The sequence below is a fragment of the Marmota flaviventris genome, chromosome 8 (genome assembly GCF_047511675.1).
Source record: "Marmota flaviventris isolate mMarFla1 chromosome 8, mMarFla1.hap1, whole genome shotgun sequence".
Lineage (NCBI taxonomy): Eukaryota > Metazoa > Chordata > Mammalia > Rodentia > Sciuridae > Marmota > Marmota flaviventris.
Genome location: NC_092505.1, coordinates 50,975,295 through 50,993,925, shown reverse-complemented (window position 1 = coordinate 50,993,925; position 18,631 = coordinate 50,975,295). Strand labels below are relative to the sequence as shown.

General features: G+C 37.5%; 1 protein-coding gene across 1 annotated transcript in view; it reads left to right on the top strand.

Annotated features, from left to right (window-relative positions):
* Nucleotides 1-3,693: 3,693 nt before the first annotated feature.
* Nucleotides 3,694-18,631, top strand: part of LOC139706777 (uncharacterized) — a 29,243-nt gene continuing 14,305 nt past the window's right edge. Inside the window, exons 1-6 of the mRNA XM_071615809.1 lie at nucleotides 3,694-3,729; nucleotides 4,215-4,319; nucleotides 6,483-6,648; nucleotides 11,333-11,364; nucleotides 11,849-11,953; nucleotides 14,120-14,285. Coding sequence (XP_071471910.1) covers nucleotides 4,251-4,319; nucleotides 6,483-6,648; nucleotides 11,333-11,364; nucleotides 11,849-11,953; nucleotides 14,120-14,285 — 538 coding nt within the window. The 5' untranslated portion in view covers nucleotides 3,694-3,729; nucleotides 4,215-4,250. The remainder of the gene's footprint in view (nucleotides 3,730-4,214; nucleotides 4,320-6,482; nucleotides 6,649-11,332; nucleotides 11,365-11,848; nucleotides 11,954-14,119; nucleotides 14,286-18,631) is intronic.

Here is an 18,631-nt window from a genome sequence, read left to right as displayed (position 1 = left end):
GGAAAAGGTCAGACTTTTACCTAGAACTTTTGTTTCAACTAGTAAGTTGCATTTTACAAAGAAAGAAACCACGTCAAAAATAATTCTTGTCCCATTTGCCATGTTTGGTGGCTTATATCCTTTTGCTGCTTGTTAGGCAATTCTCCGGAGAAAGTATCTTAAACAAGGAATGTTTTATTTTAATACAGCTTGAATGGGTATGGTTTTCATTACACTTTGGTGGGGGCGGCGTACCAGGGTTTGAACCCAGGGGCACTCAACCCTGAACCACATCCCCAGCTCTATTTGTATCTTATTTAGAGGCAGGGTCGCATTGAGTTCTAAGCACCTAACAAAATTGCTGAGGCTGGCTTTGAACTCAAGATCCTCCTGTCTCTGCCTCTTGACCCACCTTGGATTATAGGCATGGAATTACCAGGCCAGGACTCCATTACATTTTTTGTTTTATTTCTTGACATATCATATTCCACACTTTGATTCAAGTGGGTTATGAACTCCCACCTTCACCCCATACACAGATTGCAGAATCACATCAGTTACACATCCATTGATTTACGTATTGCCATACTAGTGTCTGTTGTGCTCCGCTGCCTTTCCCATCCTCCACCATCCCCCTCCCCACCTCTCCCCTCCCCTCCCCTCCTCTCTCTCTACCCCCTCCACTGTATAACCCTGAGGGTCTCCTTCCATTTCCATGCAATTTCCCTTCTCTCTCCCTTTCCCTCCACCTCTCATCCCTGTTAAATGTTAATCTTCTTCTCCTGCTCTTCGTCCCTACTCTGATCTTAGTTACTCTCCTTATATCAAAGAAGACATTTGGCATTTGTTTTTTAGGGATTGGCTAGCTTCACTTAGCATAATCTGCTCTAATGCCATCCATTTCCCTGCAAATTCTATGATTTTGTCATTTTTTAATGCAGAGTAATACTCCATTGTGTATAAATGCCACATTTTTTATATCCATTCGTCTATTGAAAGGCATCTAGGTTGGTTCCACAGTCTTGCTATTGTGAATTGTGCTGCTATGAACATCGATGTAGCAGTGTCCCTGTAGCATGCTCTTTTTAGGTCTTTAGGGAATAGACCAAGAAGGGGAATAGCTGGGTCAAATGGTGGCTCCATTCCCAGCTTTCAAGAAATCTCCATACTGCTTTCCAAATTCGCTGCACCAATTTGCAGTCCCACCAGCAATGTACAAGCGTACCCTTTTCCCCACATCCTCGCCAGCACTTGTTGTTGTTTGACTTCATAATGGCTGCCAATCTTACTGGAGTGAGATGGTATCTTAGGGTGGTTTTGATTTGCATTTCTCTGACAGCTAGAGATGGTGAGCATTTTTTCATGTACTTGTTGATTGACTGTATGTCCTCCTCTGAGAAGTGTCTGTTCAGGTCCTTGGCCCATTTGTTGATTGGGTTGTTTGTTCTCTTATTGTCTAATTTTTTGAGTTCTTTGTATACTCTGGATATTAGGGCTCTATCTGAAGTGTGAGGAGTAAAGATTTGTTCCCAGGGTGTAGGCTCCCTATTTACCTCTCTTATTGTTTCTTTTGCTGAGAAAAACTTTTTAGTTTGAGGAAGTCCATTTGTTGATTCTAGTTATTAACTTTTGTGCTATGGGTGTCCTATTGAGGAATTTGGAGCCCGACCCCACAGTATGTAGAGCGTAGCCAACTTTTTCTTGTATCAGACGGCGTGTCTCTGATTTGATATCAAGCTCCTTGATCCATTTTGAATTCACTTTTGTGCATGGCGAGAGAAAGGGATTCAGTTTCGTTTTGTTGCATATGGATTTCCAGTTTTCCCAGCACCATTTGTTGAAGATGCTATCCTTCCTCCATTGCATGCTTTAGCCCCTTTATCAAATATAAGATAGTTGTAGTTTTGTGGATTGGTTTCTGTGTCCTCTATTCTGTACCATTGGTCCACCCGCCTGTTTTGGTACCAGTACCATGCTGTTTTTGTTACTATTGCTCTGTAGTATAGTTTGAAGTCTGGTATCGCTATACCACCTGATTCACACTTTCTGCTTAGCGTTGTTTTTGCTATTCTGGGTCTTTTATTTTCCATATGAATTTCATGATTGCTTTCTCCATTTCTACAAGAAATGCCGTTGGGATTTTGATTGGCATTGCATTAAACCTATAGAGAACTTTTGGTAATACCGCCATTTTGATGATGTTAGTTCTGCCTATCCATGAACAGGGTATATTTTTCCATCTTCTAAGATCTTCTTCTATTTCTCTCTTTAGGGTTCTGTAGTTTTCATTGCATAAGTCTTTCACCTCTTTTGTTAGGTTGATTCCCAAGTATTTTATTTTTTTTTGAAGATATTGTGAATGGAGTGGTTGTCCTCATTTCCATTTCAGAGGATTTGTTGCTGATATACAGGAATGCCTTTGATTTATGCGTGTTGATTTTATATCCTGCCACTTTGCTGAATTCATTTATTAGCTCTAATAGTTTCTTTGTAGAGCCTTTTGGGTCTGCTAGGTATAGAATCATATCATCTGCAAATAGTGATAATTTAAGTTCTTCTTTTCCTATTTTTATGCCTTTAATTTCTTTCGTCTGTCTAATTGCTCTGGCCAGTGTTTCGAGAACTATGTTGAACAGAAGTGGAGAGAGAGGGCATCCCTGTCTTGTTCCAGATTTTAGAGGGAATGCCTTCAGTTTTTCTCCATTCAGAATGATGCTAGCCTGAGGCTTAGCATAGATTGCTTTTACAATATTGAGGTATGTTCCTGTTATCCCTAGTTTTTCTAGAGTTTTGAACATAAAGGGATGCTGTACTTTGTCGAATGCTTTTTCCGCATCTATCGAGATGATCATATGGTTCTTATTTTTAAGTGTATTGATGTGGTGAATAGCATTTATTGATTTCCGTATATTGAACCAGCCTTGCATCCCAGGGATGAATCCTACTTGATCATGGTGCACAATTTTTTTGATATGTTTTTGTATCCGAGTGGCCAGAATTTTATTGAGGATTTTTGCATCTAGGTTCATTAGAGATATTGGTCTGTAGTTTTCTTTCTTTGAAGTGTCTTTGTCTGGTTTAGGTATCAGGGTGATGTTGGCCTCATAGAATGAATTTGGAAGTTCTCCCTCTTTTTCTATTTCCTGAAGTAGCTTGAAAAGTATTGGTATTAGTTCTTCTTTAAAGGTTTTGTAAAACTCTGCTGTATACCCATCCGGTCCTGGGCTTTTCTTAGTTGGTAGTCTTTTTATGGTTTCTTCTATTTCCTCAATTGATATTGGTCTGTTTAGGTTGTCTATATCCTCCTGACTCAATCTGGGCAGATCATATGACTTAAGAAATTTATCTATGCCTTCACTATCTTCTAATTTATTGGAGTATAAGGATTCAAAATAGTTTTTGATTATCCATTACATTTTAATAACTTGACTGAAGTATAATTTACATACCATGAAATTCAATCATTTGAATGATCAATTCAGGTTTTTCAAAATGTATTTTTAAGGTTTCATTGAGATTATAGAGTTAGTAGCTGAGTCTTATATAAATTATTATTTTTATGTTACTATTACTGTCATATTTCTAGAGAAGTAATTCTACTTAAAATGAAATAAGTTTTAAGACATTTCACTTGCTCCTCTTTTATATTATTTTTCTTTTTGTCATAGAAAAGTTTTCTCTGGTGAATTATTAAAAGTCCTTTCCCTTTCACTTTCAGAGAAGGATTGCTTCCCTTCTGGAACACCAGCAGTAAGTTGATGATTTATTTCTTATACTTCTTGTTCTAATTAAGGTAACCAAAAGAAATCTGTTGTTTTTTTTTTTTTAATTTCTAAAATAAGAGGTAGGGCTGGGTTTGTGACTCAGTGGTAGCACGCTTGCCTGGCGTACATGAGGCACTGGGTTCGATTCTCAGCTCCACATACAAATAAATAAAATAAAGGTTCATCAACAACTTAAAAAAAATGTTTAAAAAACAAAATAAGAGGTAAAGAACTATTTAATGTTTCTAAATAGTACTCAAGAATATTTATCTTATATGTTTATTTACTTTTCCATATTTCAGAAAATCACCTTTACTTTTTAATTGATTATATTGGAACCAGTGAGGTTTAATCATTTAAAAATTAGCTATGGAAAAAATAACTTCTTAAAGTTTGTTTAAAATAAAGAGACCTGGTCACATTTTAATCTTTGACTTTTCCTGGCTTGCCTTCCTTTGCTCCTGAACACAGCTGAACACCAAGGGGCCGGAAACATCAGCAATAGTAATGGAGGAAGATGATGGTGATGGAAAGGTACAGCCTTTCACTGCCCCACGACATGGCCACACAAGACCAGTGAGTGACTAATGACCTGGTGTGCACATCTGTGCATGTGTGTTCGAAAAACAGCTGTTTGTGTTTGACTTTCAGAGATAATTTCAAAAACCCTTCAAGTTTAAAATATTTTACTATGAGAAAATTAATTTAAGATTAAATTAAAGATTTTACCTAAAGAGTACTCATCAAAAACCAATTTTTGAAAAATAAAAATCTATGGCTTCTTTAAAAGTTAGAATACTTAACTCACTGGGTTGTTTTCCTTCCATGTTTTGCCCCCTTTTCCAGAGAGGTCATCTATTGCTCTGTTTTTTCTCTGTTTCATAATGTGGGTAACTCTTCTACCTAAAACTTAGATCTTTCCTCTTTCCCAGATTATGTACTTTATTTCTCCTTTTGACATTTCTCTCAAAGCCTTGATGGTATTGTAAAGACAGTTGAGAGTGAAATTCCTCCCCTGCTGAGGAGAATTTCAGCAGTAAAGAGCTCAGATGGAGCCAGGGAGAGAAGTACTAAGGGGGCTGGACTGTGATGTGGTGGCTCCGAGGATTGCCATTGGATTCCCATCTCATGACAGATGGCTGTGTTTTCTATATTCCTTACAACTGGCTCCTTAAAGTGAAAGGGAGGGTAGGCTTTGTATTTGTGTAAAATGTTTTGAGACTGGATTAATGATAGATTACTGTAGTGGAAACTACCACAGTGAAACATGAAGATAGAAATGAAAACAACTTTTAAATGCAATAGCATCAGTGAGCTGTGAGACAGTTTCAAGGGTTTTCATGATGTGTAATGAAGTTCTGAAAGAAAAAGTCAACCCAGAATTCTGTCTCCCAAAAGCTAATAAAGGCTTCCTCAAATACAGTAAAGTCAAAAGCACCTCTGCCTACCTGAATAAATAAATGTCTGTCTGTTATAAAAGTATCTTTAAAAGATAAAACCATTTATATAAAAATAATAACAGTGGAGGCAGGAGATATGCATATAAAATGACAATAAGAGCATCGGGGCCAAGAACAACAACCCTAAGATTCTTGTCCTGTGTCACATGGTGTGTCACATAATGGTCTAGCATGATCATTGAAAGATGCGAACATTCAATAATAGAAGGGAGTCTTACCTAATCACTAAGCAACTTAAGGCCCTGGGTTTAATCCCAAACACCAAACACCAAAATAAATAAATAAATAAATAATAAAAAAACCCCTTTATGTATATATCCCAAATCACAAATGAATCTGTTACTTTCACATATATACCTTTTGACCCAGAAATGTAAGTTTTAGCATGTGTGTCCTAGGGGAACCATAGAACAGCATAGATTATGGGTTGTATGCCATTATTTAGATAGCAAAATGTAGAAAAAATCAACTGAAATATCATTAGTAGTAAATTGGTTAAAAATAGGGCATGACCATTTAATGTACTACTAGATTATTTTAAATAGATTTAGGGGAAAAAAAAAACTGTAATGTTTTCTGGGTTCAGTGGAGCATGACTGTAATCCCAGAAGCTTGTGAGGCTGATTTAGGAGGTTTGCAAGTTCAAAGCCAGACTCAGCAACTAAGCGAGGAACTAAGCAACTTAGTGAGACCCTGTCTCAAAAAATAAAAAGGCTGAGGATATGGCTGAGTGGTTGAGTGCCCCTGAATTTAATCCCTTATACTCCTCCTCCTCCCCACCTAAAAAGATCTGAAACAGTAAACACTGTATAAAGTGGGTTCTTGGTTTCAAAACCCTACATTTGTATTCCTTAAAGTGCTGAAGTTGGAATGGGCCTGCCGCCCTGTGTTCTCTGTCTAAAGCCTAGAGCAGAACCAGACATAAGCAAGCATCCTTCTTCCTCTTTGCTGTCCCCTGACTTTTGCTCTTGGCTTAAGCCTTTTCAATTAGGAGCTACTCTGGTGGGTGATGAACAAGAGGAAATACAGGTTTGACACTTCTGTCCATCTCCCCAAACAAGCCCAGCACTCCATTCCATTCCTCTGTTTGGATCTTTCCTGTTGATTTGCAAAATAAATATGGAAAAGTAGAGTTTTAGTAAACTAGACCATTTAGAATTTAGTCAAATCTAAAATTATGTGTATGGGTTTGTTTTATGTATGTTGATGTTTATCTCTGAAAATTGATAGTATTAGAGCAATTCAAACCACAACTCATGTCTGAATTTCTCTTTGTTAGGGCATGCCAGAGCAGCGGGCTCAGTTGCCACAAACCTTCAGGGTCCTCAAAGGAAAGCCAACGGAGCATCCTCTAGCTGTGCGGGGTGTCAACAAGTATTATAACGCCAGCGCTTTGAAGCAGAAAAATCTCAGATCTCCTCCTCCTGGTGAGACATCAGACAGTGGTAAAAGACTGAATCCCATGGAAACTTGTGAAGCACTGATAGATAAAAAGATCATTTCTGGAAAAATAAAAGGCTAAACTGTATTGTTCCTACTTTCTCCTACATAGATACTGCTTTTTGTCAACTGTCGGGATGGCTCTAGAACATCATCTGGAGACTGAGGATTTCATTGATGTCATAATTTTGTTAGAAATGGAATTGGATATGTTACATTGTTTTCCATATTTCTTATACGTTATAATTCAACATGGTAGTGGGATTCACACTTGTTCCATTTTGTTACTTACTTGGGTTTTTTTCCTCCTCACGGCTTTGAATGATTTTCAGTTGAGAAGGAAAAAGTGTGGATTTCTAGACATGTTTATGCTAGAGATATGTTTATTGTCAGTGGCCTAGAAGGAATTTTTGCTTTATAAATGCATAGACCTTGAAATGAAAAGTATTTTCTATTCAAAAATTACATGCAAATACATAAAAATAAACATCTTACCTCAAAGGATTTATTCCTCAGAGTTAGAATCTAAGTGGGTAGGAGTTGAAGTACACTGGATTTTTAAAAACAGTTTGTGTAAGGCAGCATCGGAATGAAGTCCACGTGGTGCAGTTGGTTCAGCCATCCCTGGAATGTCTTTCGAGATTTAGTTAGACTCCCCTTCCCCACACTGGTTCTCCTTCTTTCTCTTCCTTGCACTGTACTTTAAAAGATGCAAAATCATTTCTCCCATTTCTCTCTGTGTAGATTTTGCCCATTACAACCACAAGATATATAATTTTATTTAATATATTTCTCTGTCTCTAAAGTCATATATATAGTTTTTAAAAGTAATCTAAGTATGCAAAAATCATATGTGGTTGGATTAATTGTTTTTAATATTTACATCATCACAGAGATAAAGGCTATGTTCAAAAAAGAAGTAGACTTCTTTGCAAGTAATACTGATCTTGACTTTTTCTATAAATAACTTACCTGGTATCCTAGGAAAAGGTCAGACTTTTACCTAGAACTTTTGTTTCAACTAGTAAGTTGCATTTTACAAAGAAAGAAACCACGTCAAAAATAATTCTTGTCCCATTTGCCATGTTTGGTGGCTTATATCCTTTTGCTGCTTGTTAGGCAATTCTCCGGAGAAAGTATCTTAAACAAGGAATGTTTTATTTTAATACAGCTTGAATGGGTATGGTTTTCATTACACTTTGGTGGGGGCGGCGTACCAGGGTTTGAACCCAGGGGCACTCAACCCCTGAACCACATCCCCAGCTCTATTTTGTATCTTATTTAGAGGCAGGGTCGCATTGAGTTCTAAGCACCTAGCAAAATTGCTGAGGCTGGCTTTGAACTCAAGATCCTCCTGTCTCTGCCTCTTGACCCACTTGGATTATAGGCATGGAATTACCAGGCCAGGACTCCATTACATTTTTTTTTTTTATTTCTTGACATATCATATTCCACACTTTGATTCAAGTGGGTTATGAACTCCCACCTTCACCCCATACACAGATTGCAGAATCACATCAGTTACACATCCATTGATTTACATATTGCCATACTAGTGTCTGTTGTGCTCCGCTGCCTTTCCCATCCTCCACCATCCCCCCTCCCCACCTCTCCCCTCCCCTCCCCTCCTCTCTCTCTACCCCCTCCACAGTATAACCCTGAGGGTCTCCTTCCATTTCCATGCAATTTCCCTTCTCTCTCCCTTTACCTCCCACCTCTCATCCCTGTTAAATGTTAATCTTCTTCTCCTGCTCTTCGTCCCTACTCTGATCTTAGTTACTCTCCTTATATCAAAGAAGACATTTGGCATTTGTTTTTTAGGGATTGGCTAGCTTCACTTAGCATAATCTGCTCTAATGCCATCCATTTCCCTGCAAATTCTATGATTTTGTCATTTTTTAATGCAGAGTAATACTCCATTGTGTATAAATGCCACATTTTTTATATCCATTCGTCTATTGAAAGGCATCTAGGTTGGTTCCACAGTCTTGCTATTGTGAATTGTGCTGCTATGAACATCGATGTAGCAGTGTCCCTGTAGCATGCTCTTTTTAGGTCTTTAGGGAATAGACCAAGAAGGGGAATAGCTGGGTCAAATGGTGGCTCCATTCCCAGCTTTCCAAGAAATCTCCATACTGCTTTCCAAATTGGCTGCACCAATTTGCAGTCCCACCAGCAATGTACAAGTGTACCCTTTTCCCCACATCCTCGCCAGCACTTGTTGTTGTTTGACTTCATAATGGCTGCCAATCTTACTGGAGTGAGATGGTATCTTAGGGTGGTTTTGATTTGCATTTCTCTGACAGCTAGAGATGGTGAGCATTTTTTCATGTACTTGTTGATTGACTGTATGTCCTCCTCTGAGAAGTGTCTGTTCAGGTCCTTGGCCCATTTGTTGATTGGGTTGTTTGTTCTCTTATTGTCTAATTTTTTGAGTTCTTTGTATACTCTGGATATTAGGGCTCTATCTGAAGTGTGAGGAGTAAAGATTTGTTCCCAGGGTGTAGGCTCCCTATTTACCTCTCTTATTGTTTCTTTTGCTGAGAAAAAACTTTTTAGTTTGAGGAAGTCCCATTTGTTGATTCTAGTTATTAACTTTTGTGCTATGGGTGTCCTATTGAGGAATTTGGAGCCCGACCCCACAGTATGTAGATCGTAGCCAACTTTTTCTTGTATCAGACGGCGTGTCTCTGATTTGATATCAAGCTCCTTGATCCATTTTGAATTCACTTTTGTGCATGGCGAGAGAAAGGGATTCAGTTTCGTTTTGTTGCATATGGATTTCCAGTTTTCCCAGCACCATTTGTTGAAGATGCTATCCTTCCTCCATTGCATGCTTTTAGCCCCTTTATCAAATATAAGATAGTTGTAGTTTTGTGGATTGGTTTCTGTGTCCTCTATTCTGTACCATTGGTCCACCCGCCTGTTTTGGTACCAGTACCATGCTGTTTTTGTTACTATTGCTCTGTAGTATAGTTTGAAGTCTGGTATCGCTATACCACCTGATTCACACTTTCTGCTTAGCGTTGTTTTTGCTATTCTGGGTCTTTTATTTTTCCATATGAATTTCATGATTGCTTTCTCCATTTCTACAAGAAATGCCGTTGGGATTTTGATTGGCATTGCATTAAACCTATAGAGAACTTTTGGTAATACCGCCATTTTGATGATGTTAGTTCTGCCTATCCATGAACAGGGTATATTTTTCCATCTTCTAAGATCTTCTTCTATTTCTCTCTTTAGGGTTCTGTAGTTTTCATTGCATAAGTCTTTCACCTCTTTTGTTAGGTTGATTCCCAAGTATTTTATTTTTTTTTGAAGATATTGTGAATGGAGTGGTTGTCCTCATTTCCATTTCAGAGGATTTGTCGCTGATATACAGGAATGCCTTTGATTTATGCGTGTTGATTTTATATCCTGCCACTTTGCTGAATTCATTTATTAGCTCTAATAGTTTCTTTGTAGAGCCTTTTGGGTCTGCTAGGTATAGAATCATATCATCTGCAAATAGTGATAATTTAAGTTCTTCTTTTCCTATTTTTATGCCTTTAATTTCTTTCGTCTGTCTAATTGCTCTGGCCAGTGTTTCGAGAACTATGTTGAACAGAAGTGGAGAGAGAGGGCATCCCTGTCTTGTTCCAGATTTTAGAGGGAATGCCTTCAGTTTTTCTCCATTCAGAATGATGCTAGCCTGAGGCTTAGCATAGATTGCTTTTACAATATTGAGGTATGTTCCTGTTATCCCTAGTTTTTCTAGAGTTTTGAACATAAAGGGATGCTGTACTTTGTCGAATGCTTTTTCCGCATCTATCGAGATGATCATATGGTTCTTATTTTTAAGTGTATTGATGTGGTGAATAGCATTTATTGATTTCCGTATATTGAACCAGCCTTGCATCCCAGGGATGAATCCTACTTGATCATGGTGCACAATTTTTTTGATATGTTTTTGTATCCGAGTGGCCAGAATTTTATTGAGGATTTTTGCATCTAGGTTCATTAGAGATATTGGTCTGTAGTTTTCTTTCTTTGAAGTGTCTTTGTCTGGTTTAGGTATCAGGGTGATGTTGGCCTCATAGAATGAATTTGGAAGTTCTCCCTCTTTTTCTATTTCCTGAAGTAGCTTGAAAAGTATTGGTATTAGTTCTTCTTTAAAGGTTTTGTAAAACTCTGCTGTATACCCATCCGGTCCTGGGCTTTTCTTAGTTGGTAGTCTTTTTATGGTTTCTTCTATTTCCTCAATTGATATTGGTCTGTTTAGGTTGTCTATATCCTCCTGACTCAATCTGGGCAGATCATATGACTTAAGAAATTTATCTATGCCTTCACTATCTTCTAATTTATTGGAGTATAAGGATTCAAAATAGTTTTTGATTATCCATTACATTTTAATAACTTGACTGAAGTATAATTTACATACCATGAAATTCAATCATTTGAATGATCAATTCAGGTTTTTCAAAATGTATTTTTAAGGTTTCATTGAGATTATAGAGTTAGTAGCTGAGTCTTATATAAATTATTATTTTTATGTTACTATTACTGTCATATTTCTAGAGAAGTAATTCTACTTAAAATGAAATAAGTTTTAAGACATTTCACTTGCTCCTCTTTTATATTATTTTTCTTTTTGTCATAGAAAAGTTTTCTCTGGTGAATTATTAAAAGTCCTTTCCCTTTCACTTTCAGAGAAGGATTGCTTCCCTTCTGGAACACCAGCAGTAAGTTGATGATTTATTTCTTATACTTCTTGTTCTAATTAAGGTAACCAAAAGAAATCTGTTGTTTTTTTTTTTTAATTTCTAAAATAAGAGGTAGGGCTGGGTTTGTGACTCAGTGGTAGCACGCTTGCCTGGCGTACATGAGGCACTGGGTTCGATTCTCAGCTCCACATACAAATAAATAAAATAAAGGTTCATCAACAACTTAAAAAAAATGTTTAAAAAACAAAATAAGAGGTAAAGAACTATTTAATGTTTCTAAATAGTACTCAAGAATATTTATCTTATATGTTTATTTACTTTTCCATATTTCAGAAAATCACCTTTACTTTTTAATTGATTATATTGGAACCAGTGAGGTTTAATCATTTAAAAATTAGCTATGGAAAAAATAACTTCTTAAAGTTTGTTTAAAATAAAGAGACCTGGTCACATTTTAATCTTTGACTTTTCCTGGCTTGCCTTCCTTTGCTCCTGAACACAGCTGAACACCAAGGGGCCGGAAACATCAGCAATAGTAATGGAGGAAGATGATGGTGATGGAAAGGTACAGCCTTTCACTGCCCCACGACATGGCCACACAAGACCAGTGAGTGACTAATGACCTGGTGTGCACATCTGTGCATGTGTGTTCGAAAAACAGCTGTTTGTGTTTGACTTTCAGAGATAATTTCAAAAACCCTTCAAGTTTAAAATATTTTACTATGAGAAAATTAATTTAAGATTAAATTAAAGATTTTACCTAAAGAGTACTCATCAAAAACCAATTTTTGAAAAATAAAAATCTATGGCTTCTTTAAAAGTTAGAATACTTAACTCACTGGGTTGTTTTCCTTCCATGTTTTGCCCCCTTTTCCAGAGAGGTCATCTATTGCTCTGTTTTTTCTCTGTTTCATAATGTGGGTAACTCTTCTACCTAAAACTTAGATCTTTCCTCTTTCCCAGATTATGTACTTTATTTCTCCTTTTGACATTTCTCTCAAAGCCTTGATGGTATTGTAAAGACAGTTGAGAGTGAAATTCCTCCCCCGCTGAGGAGAATTTCAGCAGTAAAGAGCTCAGATGGAGCCAGGGAGAGAAGTACTAAGGGGGCTGGACTGTGATGTGGTGGCTCCGAGGATTGCCATTGGATTCCCATCTCATGACAGATGGCTGTGTTTTCTATATTCCTTACAACTGGCTCCTTAAAGTGAAAGGGAGGGTAGGCTTTGTATTTGTGTAAAATGTTTTGAGACTGGATTAATGATAGATTACTGTAGTGGAAACTACCACAGTGAAACATGAAGATAGAAATGAAAACAACTTTTAAATGCAATAGCATCAGTGAGCTGTGAGACAGTTTCAAGGGTTTTCATGATGTGTAATGAAGTTCTGAAAGAAAAAGTCAACCCAGAATTCTGTCTCCCAAAAGCTAATAAAGGCTTCCTCAAATACAGTAAAGTCAAAAGCACCTCTGCCTACCTGAATAAATAAATGTCTGTCTGTTATAAAAGTATCTTTAAAAGATAAAACCATTTATATAAAAATAATAACAGTGGAGGCAGGAGATATGCATATAAAATGACAATAAGAGCATCGGGGCCAAGAACAACAACCCTAAGATTCTTGTCCTGTGTCACATGGTGTGTCACATAATGGTCTAGCATGATCATTGAAAGATGCGAACATTCAATAATAGAAGGGAGTCTTACCTAATCACTAAGCAACTTAAGGCCCTGGGTTTAATCCCAAACACCAAACACCAAAATAAATAAATAAATAAATAAATAATAAAAAAACCCCTTTATGTATATATCCCAAATCACAAATGAATCTGTTACTTTCACATATATACCTTTTGACCCAGAAATGTAAGTTTTAGCATGTGTGTCCTAGGGGAACCATAGAACAGCATAGATTATGGGTTGTATGCCATTATTTAGATAGCAAAATGTAGAAAAAATCAACTGAAATATCATTAGTAGTAAATTGGTTAAAAATAGGGCATGACCATTTAATGTACTACTAGATTATTTTAAATAGATTTAGGGGAAAAAAAAACTGTAATGTTTTCTGGGTTCAGTGGAGCATGACTGTAATCCCAGAAGCTTGTGAGGCTGATTTAGGAGGTTTGCAAGTTCAAAGCCAGACTCAGCAACTAAGCGAGGAACTAAGCAACTTAGTGAGACCCTGTCTCAAAAAATAAAAAGGCTGAGGATATGGCTGAGTGGTTGAGTGCCCCTGAATTTAATCCCTTATACTCCTCCTCCTCCCCACCTAAAAAGATCTGAAACAGTAAACACTGTATAAAGTGGGTTCTTGGTTTCAAAACCCTACATTTGTATTCCTTAAAGTGCTGAAGTTGGAATGGGCCTGCCGCCCTGTGTTCTCTGTCTAAAGCCTAGAGCAGAACCAGACATAAGCAAGCATCCTTCTTCCTCTTTGCTGTCCCCTGACTTTTGCTCTTGGCTTAAGCCTTTTCAATTAGGAGCTACTCTGGTGGGTGATGAACAAGAGGAAATACAGGTTTGACACTTCTGTCCATCTCCCCAAACAAGCCCAGCACTCCATTCCATTCCTCTGTTTGGATCTTTCCTGTTGATTTGCAAAATAAATATGGAAAAGTAGAGTTTTAGTAAACTAGACCATTTAGAATTTAGTCAAATCTAAAATTATGTGTATGGGTTTGTTTTATGTATGTTGATGTTTATCTCTGAAAATTGATAGTATTAGAGCAATTCAAACCACAACTCATGTCTGAATTTCTCTTTGTTAGGGCATGCCAGAGCAGCGGGCTCAGTTGCCACAAACCTTCAGGGTCCTCAAAGGAAAGCCAACGGAGCATCCTCTAGCTGTGCGGGGTGTCAACAAGTATTATAACGCCAGCGCTTTGAAGCAGAAAAATCTCAGATCTCCTCCTCCTGGTGAGACATCAGACAGTGGTAAAAGACTGAATCCCATGGAAACTTGTGAAGCACTGATAGATAAAAAGATCATTTCTGGAAAAATAAAAGGCTAAACTGTATTGTTCCTACTTTCTCCTACATAGATACTGCTTTTTGTCAACTGTCGGGATGGCTCTAGAACATCATCTGGAGACTGAGGATTTCATTGATGTCATAATTTTGTTAGAAATGGAATTGGATATGTTACATTGTTTTCCATATTTCTTATACGTTATAATTCAACATGGTAGTGGGATTCACACTTGTTCCATTTTGTTACTTACTTGGGTTTTTTTCCTCCTCACGGCTTTAAATGATTTTCAGTTGAGAAGGAAAAAGTGTGGATTTCTAGACATGTTTATGCTAGAGATATGTTTATTGTCAGTGGCCTAGAAGGAATTTTTGCTTTATAAATGCATAGACCTTGAAATGAAAAGTATTTTCTATTCAAAAATTACATGCAAATACATAAAAATAAACATCTTACCTCAAAGGATTTATTCCTCAGAGTTAGAATCTAAGTGGGTAAGAGTTGAAGTACACTGGATTTTTAAAAACAGTTTGTGTAAGGCAGCATCGGAATGAAGTCCACGTGGTGCAGTTGGTTCAGCCATCCCTGGAATGTCTTTCGAGATTTAGTTAGACTCCCCTTCCCCACACTGGTTCTCCTTCTTTCTCTTCCTTGCACTGTACTTTAAAAGATGCAAAATCATTTCTCCCATTTCTCTCTGTGTAGATTTTGCCCATTACAACCACAAGATATATAATTTTATTTAATATATTTCTCTGTCTCTAAAGTCATATATATAGTTTTTAAAAGTAATCTAAGTATGCAAAAATCATATGTGGTTGGATTAATTGTTTTTAATATTTACATCATCACAGAGATAAAGGCTATGTTCAAAAAAGAAGTAGACTTCTTTGCAAGTAATACTGATCTTGACTTTTTCTATAAATAACTTACCTGGTATCCTAGGAAAAGGTCAGACTTTTACCTAGAACTTTTGTTTCAACTAGTAAGTTGCATTTTACAAAGAAAGAAACCACGTCAAAAATAATTCTTGTCCCATTTGCCATGTTTGGTGGCTTATATCCTTTTGCTGCTTGTTAGGCAATTCTCCGGAGAAAGTATCTTAAACAAGGAATGTTTTATTTTAATACAGCTTGAATGGGTATGGTTTTCATTACACTTTGGTGGGGGCGGCGTACCAGGGTTTGAACCCAGGGGCACTCAACCCCTGAACCACATCCCCAGCTCTATTTTGTATCTTATTTAGAGGCAGGGTCGCATTGAGTTCTAAGCACCTAGCAAAATTGCTGAGGCTGGCTTTGAACTCAAGATCCTCCTGTCTCTGCCTCTTGACCCACTTGGATTATAGGCATGGAATTACCAGGCCAGGACTCCATTACATTTTTTTTTTTATTTCTTGACATATCATATTCCACACTTTGATTCAAGTGGGTTATGAACTCCCACCTTCACCCCATACACAGATTGCAGAATCACATCAGTTACACATCCATTGATTTACGTATTGCCATACTAGTGTCTGTTGTGCTCCGCTGCCTTTCCCATCCTCCACCATCCCCCTCCCCACCTCTCCCCTCCCCTCCCCTCCTCTCTCTCTACCCCCTCCACTGTATAACCCTGAGGGTCTCCTTCCATTTCCATGCAATTTCCCTTCTCTCTCCCTTTACCTCCCACCTCTCATCCCTGTTAAATGTTAATCTTCTTCTCCTGCTCTTCGTCCCTACTCTGATCTTAGTTACTCTCCTTATATCAAAGAAGACATTTGGCATTTGTTTTTTAGGGATTGGCTAGCTTCACTTAGCATAATCTGCTCTAATGCCATCCATTTCCCTGCAAATTCTATGATTTTGTCATTTTTTAATGCAGAGTAATACTCCATTGTGTATAAATGCCACATTTTTTTTATCCATTCGTCTATTGAAGGGCATCTAGTTTGGTTCCACAGTCTTGCTATTGTGAATTGTGCTGCTATGAACATCGATGTAGCAGTGTCCCTGTAGCATGCTCTTTTTAGGTCTTTAGGGAATAGACCAAGAAGGGGAATAGCTGGGTCAAATGGTGGCTCCATTCTCAGCTTTCCAAGAAATCTCCATACTGCTTTCCAAATTGGCTGCACCAATTTGCAGTCCCACCAGCAATGTACAAGTGTACCCTTTTCCCCACATCCTCGCCAGCACTTGTTGTTGTTTGACTTCATAATGGCTGCCAATCTTACTGGAGTGAGATGGTATCTTAGGGTGGTTTTGATTTGCATTTCTCTGACAGCTAGAGATGGTGAGCATTTTTTCATGTACTTGTTGATTGACTGTATGTCCTCCTCTGAGAAGTGTCTGTTCAGGTCCTTGGCCCATTTGTTGATTGGGTTGTTTGTTCTCTTATTGTCTAATTTTTTGAGTTCTTTGTATACTCTGGATATTAGGGCTCTATCTGAAGTGTGAGGAGTAAAGATTTGTTCCCAGGGTGTAGGCTCCCTATTTACCTCTCTTATTGTTTCTTTTGCTGAGAAAAAACTTTTTAGTTTGAGGAAGTCCCATTTGTTGATTCTAGTTATTAACTTTTGTGCTATGGGTGTCCTATTGAGGAATTTGGAGCCCGACCCCACAGTATGTAGATCGTAGCCAACTTTTTCTTGTATCAGACGGCGTGTCTCTGATTTGATATCAAGCTCCTTGATCCATTTTGAATTCACTTTTGTGCATGGCGAGAGAAAGGGATTCAGTTTCGTTTTGTTGCATATGGATTTCCAGTTTTCCCAGCACCATTTGTTGAAGATGCTATCCTTCCTCCATTGCATGCTTTTAGCCCCTTTATCAAATATAAGATAGTTGTAGTTTTGTGGATTGGTTTCTGTGTCCTCTATTCTGTACCATTGGTCCACCCGCCTGTTTTGGTACCAGTACCATGCTGTTTTTGTTACTATTGCTCTGTAGTATAGTTTGAAGTCTGGTATCGCTATACCACCTGATTCACACTTTCTGCTTAGCGTTGTTTTTGCTATTCTGGGTCTTTTATTTTTCCATATGAATTTCATGATTGCTTTCTCTATTTCTACAAGAAATGCCGTTGGGATTTTGATTGGCATTGCATTAAACCTATAGAGAACTTTTGGTAATATCGCCATTTTGATGATGTTAGTTCTGCCTATCCATGAACAGGGTATATTTTTCCATCTTCTAAGATCTTCTTCTATTTCTCTCTTTAGGGTTCTGTAGTTTTCATTGCATAAGTCTTTTACCTCTTTTGTTAGGTTGATTCCCAAGTATTTTATTTTTTTTTGAAGATATTGTGAATGGAGTGGTTGTCCTCATTTCCATTTCAGATGATTTGTCGCTGATATACAGGAATGCCTTTGATTTATGCGTGTTGATTTTATATCCTGCCACTTTGCTGAATTCATTTATTAGCTCTAATAGTTTCTTTGTAGAGCCTTTTGGGTCTGCTAGGTATAGAATCATATCATCTGCAAATAGTGATAATTTAAGTTCTTCTTTTCCTATTTTTATGCCTTTAATTTCTTTCGTCTGTCTAATTGCTCTGGCCAGTGTTTCGAGAACTATGTTGAACAGAAGTGGAGAGAGAGGGCATCCCTGTCTTGTTCCAGATTTTAGAGGGAATGCCTTCAGTTTTTCTCCATTCAGAATGATGCTAGCCTGAGGCTTAGCATAGATTGCTTTTACAATATTGAGGTATGTTCCTGTTATCCCTAGTTTTTCTAGAGTTTTGAACATAAAGGGATGCTGTACTTTGTCGAATGCTTTTTCCGCATCTATCGAGATGATCATATGGTTCTTATTTTTAAGTCTATTGATGTGGTGAATAGCATTTATTGATTTCCATATATTGAACCAGTCTTGCATCCCAGGGATGAATCCTACTTGATCATGGTGCACAATTTTTTTGATATGTTTTCGTATCCGATTCGCCAGAATTTTATTGAGGATTTTTGCATCTAGGTTCATTAGAGATATTGGTCTGTAGTTTTCTTTCTTTGAAGTGTCTTTGTCTGGTTTAGGTATCAGGGTGATGTTGGCCTCATAGAATGAATTTGGAAGTTCTCCCTCTTTTTCTATTTCCTGAAGTAGCTTGAAAAGTATTGGTATTAGTTCTTCTTTAAAGGTTTTGTAAAACTCTGCTGTATACCCATCCGGTCCTGGGCTTTTCTTAGTTGGTAGTCTTTTTATGGTTTCTTCTATTTCCTCAATTGATATTGGTCTGTTTAGGTTGTCTATATCCTCCTGACTCAATCTGGGCAGATCATATGACTTAAGAAATTTATCTATGCCTTCACTATCTTCTAATTTATTGGAGTATA